Consider the following 4283-nt stretch of genomic DNA (forward strand, 5'->3'; position numbering starts at 1 on the left):
AGAGTTTCGGTCCAAGCATTAAGAGTAAATAGAAATTGGTATGCATTCTAGATAGAGTAAACTCACATTGCGGACTTAAAAAGCTATCCTTCTCTACCGAGTATAAATTGTAGTAGGGGAGACCTCAACCGTCTTTTGAGTTCCTGGACAATTATTTTTCGATCCATTCTTAGTGATAGTTAGTTGACTACCCTCAACCACTGTAAAGCTTTCCATGATTTCCTTGTCAATATATTTACTTTTTATTTATGTGATAATCTCATTCTAAAATTCAATCGTCTAAGCCAACCAAAATATCATTGACTAATCATGCATTACTTACATTATACAAAAATGATAAACATGCAAGTTCGGTAATACAGTCATTTCCTTTCCACATATCACTTCTCGTTTTTATGTTTTTCTACTTTTTATGGTTTTTCATTTTATCATTTTTTTTTATTTTCCGATGTTGCCATTTTCTCCCCCCTAAAATACTAATAATAAAAAAATCTTTTGATTTTTCGAATTTTATCTAATCTAAACATAAGAGAATATGCAAAACAGAAAATAAAATGATCATGCAAAGCAGGAAATAAGCTAACTAAACATGTAAACATATGAAATATGCAGATTCAAAATATACAAATGATACACACAAGTTGGTTACTTTAATATCTCCTTATCAGACACAATCTCAGCCCTTTCTTTCACACCAAGTACAGTTAATAGGTATTGGAAACGAGGTCAGTCAAAAGCCTTAGTAAATAAATCAGCACAATGGGTTGTGGTACCTATTTGCAGGACATTAATTATATTATTTTCATAACAGCCCCTAATAAAATGATATGTGATCTCTATATGTTTGGTCTTTAAATAATTAAAGGGTTTTTAGTAACAGAAATAGCGGAAATATTATCAACATAAAGAGGAGTGTTCGAAATGTGCCATCTCACTATCTACTCCCCAGAAAAGAACATCCACCAGATGTAGATTTAAAGTTTCTTTTGCATCCCTCGTAGTCATAATCACTGTGCGCTGTTATCTCAAACCCATCATTACCCGCATACCATAGGCCCAAACTAGGAGTCCCCTTGAGATAACGCATGATCTTCTTTGTTGCTAACATGTGGATCACATTTGGATTTGCCTGATAACGAGCACACGGTTAAGTAGCGAGCATGATGTCAGGGCGTGATGTTGTGAGATACATAAGGGAACCAGTGATAGCTCTATATAAGGTCTGGTTGACTTTCCCCCCTTTGATTTTCCAGCATAATCTCTTCATTCACCGATAGAAGATTTTTGGCAACTCGTTCATATTCCATCCTGAACTGGCTCAAGATGTCAACTACTTACTTTGTTTGTTGTAGAAAGATAGCCTTTTCTGTTTGATCAACCTACAACCCCGTAAAGAAGCTAATAGTGCCCAATGAACTCATCGTGAATCTTGTATGCATTACATCTTGAAAGTCATCTAACAATTTCGGATCTGTTGATCTAAAGATGATATCATCCACATAAACCTGAACCAGTATAATATCATCATCCTTTTCTTTAATGAAAAGAGTCTGATCGATAACTCCCTATTTGAAACCATTCTCTATCATGTAATTTGACAGAGTAGCATATCAAGCTCTTGGGGCTTGATAAAGCCCATAAAGTGCTTTCTCCATGAGATTCACTTTCTCTGGATGATGTGGATCAGTAAAACACGGTGGCTGAACTGTTTCTTGTAGAGTGCCATACAAGAATGCACTCTTCACATCTATCTATTATACTTTAAAACCTCTGAATGAAGCAAATTCTAAAAACATTCGAATCTCCTCCAGTATAGCTACTGGAGCATACACCTCATCATAGTCAATATCTGGAATATGTTGATAACCATTAACTACCAGTCTAGATTTATATCGAATCATAATCCCTTGATCATCTTTCTTATTTTTCAAAACCCTCTTTAAGCCATACGATTTACAGCCTTTAGGTGGAATCACTCGATGCAAAACACCTAAATGATTAAATTGTAAAAGTTCTTGTTGCATAGCTGTAACTCAAGCATCATACTGCAGTGCCTCTTTGACGTCTTCAGGCTTGATTTATGAAACAAAGCATGAATGCACATTCCTGAAGATTCTTTCGGTCTGATTCAACTGTGTATAAAATGCAGTCACAACATTAGTAGAGGGTGTAACTCTAGTGGCTGAGGTAGAAGATCCATCTCCTGCAGCACCTAAAACTCCTGCAGGATCTATTACATAATCATCATAACACTTAGGGAGAGACACAGTTCCCCTCGAATGTATTTAATCTTCATTTTAAATAGAATCTTCAGCAGTAGTCAAAACTGGTTCCTCTTCCACTACTTATTCTAACACCTCCTCCCCCTCAGAATGTGAGAGAATCTCCTCCAATTGAGGGATAGATTCATCAGAATCTGATCACCATTATTAGGGCCAAATTCAGGAGTACTAGTCTCAGTTTCTATCGGAATATCAGAATGCATATGCACATCAGATGCACTCTCGGAAGAGATACATATGTTATACATCATTTGTGTAGCAATCTCATCATCAGAGTTCTCTTCAGGAAGATCGAATGAATCAACCAATTAATCACAATCAAACTACCATTGATAGCCTTTACCAGTAGGAATAGGAGCATGTCTTTGAATATCAGTTTCAGTACGTTCTTTAACACACCTAGAATCAAGATTGAATACCTTCTTACGCACATTCCCATAACCTAAAAATCTCCTGGTAACTGCCTTTGGATTAAATTGACCTCCAGTATCCCGAATCATAATGGTACAGAGAGCACCAAACAATTCAAGATGCTTGATGTTAGGTTTCCTTTTAAGTAGCAGCTCATAACACGTCTTGTCGTGTCATTTGACAATAAGAACTCTATTCATCGTGTAGCATGCATTAGAAACTACTTCACTCCAAAAAGTAACATGTAATTCTGAATCAGCCAACATTATTTAGGTAGTTTCAATTAGAGTTCTATTCTTTCTTTCGGTAACTCCATTCATCTGTGGAGTATAAGGAACACTAAACTGTTGCTGAATGTCTTTTTCATTACAGAACTCCTCTATCTTTTGATTTTTAAATTGGATCCCATTATCAGTTCGAATTCTTCTTACCTTTAGCTTGTATATAGTCTCAAGTCTAGTGAATAACAACTTGATTTGATTAAAGATATCATCTTTACTTTTTAACATCACCACCCACGTAAAATGCGAGTATTAATTAATAACAACCAAATAGTAAGAATTACCAGTGATACTCTTCTTGTTTATTGGAGCAAAAAGATCCATATGAAGAAGCTCAAGTGGAGCATCAATGGAATGATGTTTCTTGACTTTATGAGGCTTTTTGGTTTGCTTTCCTTTCTTACAAGGCAGGCACCCTTCTGGAACATGAAAACCTTTAACATTAACCCCTTCAACTAAACTGTTGTATACTAAATGGTTCATCTTCCTAAAGCTTAAATGACCCATTCGTTTATGCTATAAGACAGATTCTTGCTCAATAGCTTTGGACACAAATGCTTGATGCCATGTGGCTGATTTGACATAAGCCTTTGACATATCCAAAATATACAGGTCTTGACTTCTTAGTTCCGTCATAAGAATCATCTATTCTAGAATCTTATAATATTTCCTCATAATGTAACATTGCTGATCATCGTATAAAACTTTATGTCTCTTGTCACATACTTGGGTGACCGACAACAGGTTATTCATCATTTCATTAACAAAGCTCACTTTATCAAAACTAATAGAAGAATTTGAAATCATTGCTTGAGCAATAATAAAACCACCATGCTCTCCTGTAAACGAAGCTGGTCCTCCTTTGATAGGTTTAACATCTTAAAGCAAGGACATATTTCCTGTCATGTGCCGGGACACCCCACTATCAACAACCCAGGTATTGGTGCGTGGACTGTAGGCGACATGCACAAACATTTGAAAAGATTAGTTTGAATGGGATACCCATGCCTTGTCAGCAATGGGTTTCCCTTTGACACCAACTATCTTATCATCCCTTATTTGTCCCTTCAAACCCACAACAGTTCTCGAACAGCTAGCACGATTTACATGCACATTTTATTTCATCTGATTTTTATGCATTGGTTTCTTAAAATAAACATGTGTCTATTCAACCTTTAAATCACTTGTTAATTTAGTTGGATGTGGAGGAATCACTTGTTTTTCAGAATTACAAGAAGTATGTCAAGAAGACTTTTGATTCTATTGCAAAGAAACTGATTTGTTATTTTGAAAAACGTTCTGGTGGACT

The 4283-nt window shown here is 35.7% G+C and overlaps 1 protein-coding gene across 1 annotated transcript; it reads right to left on the minus strand.

Annotated features, from left to right (window-relative positions):
* Nucleotides 1-934: 934 nt before the first annotated feature.
* LOC139870492 (uncharacterized) lies at nt 935-2024 on the minus strand. Its single transcript, XM_071858287.1, has 3 exons — nt 1761-2024; nt 1506-1565; nt 935-1129 (listed from the first exon to the last, which is right to left on the minus strand). The coding sequence occupies exons 1-3, from the start codon at nt 2022-2024 to the stop codon at nt 935-937; spliced, it is 519 nt and encodes a 172-aa protein (XP_071714388.1).
* Nucleotides 2025-4283: the final 2259 nt, after the last annotated feature.

The sequence above is a fragment of the Rutidosis leptorrhynchoides genome, chromosome 10 (genome assembly GCF_046630445.1).
Source record: "Rutidosis leptorrhynchoides isolate AG116_Rl617_1_P2 chromosome 10, CSIRO_AGI_Rlap_v1, whole genome shotgun sequence".
Lineage (NCBI taxonomy): Eukaryota > Viridiplantae > Streptophyta > Magnoliopsida > Asterales > Asteraceae > Rutidosis > Rutidosis leptorrhynchoides.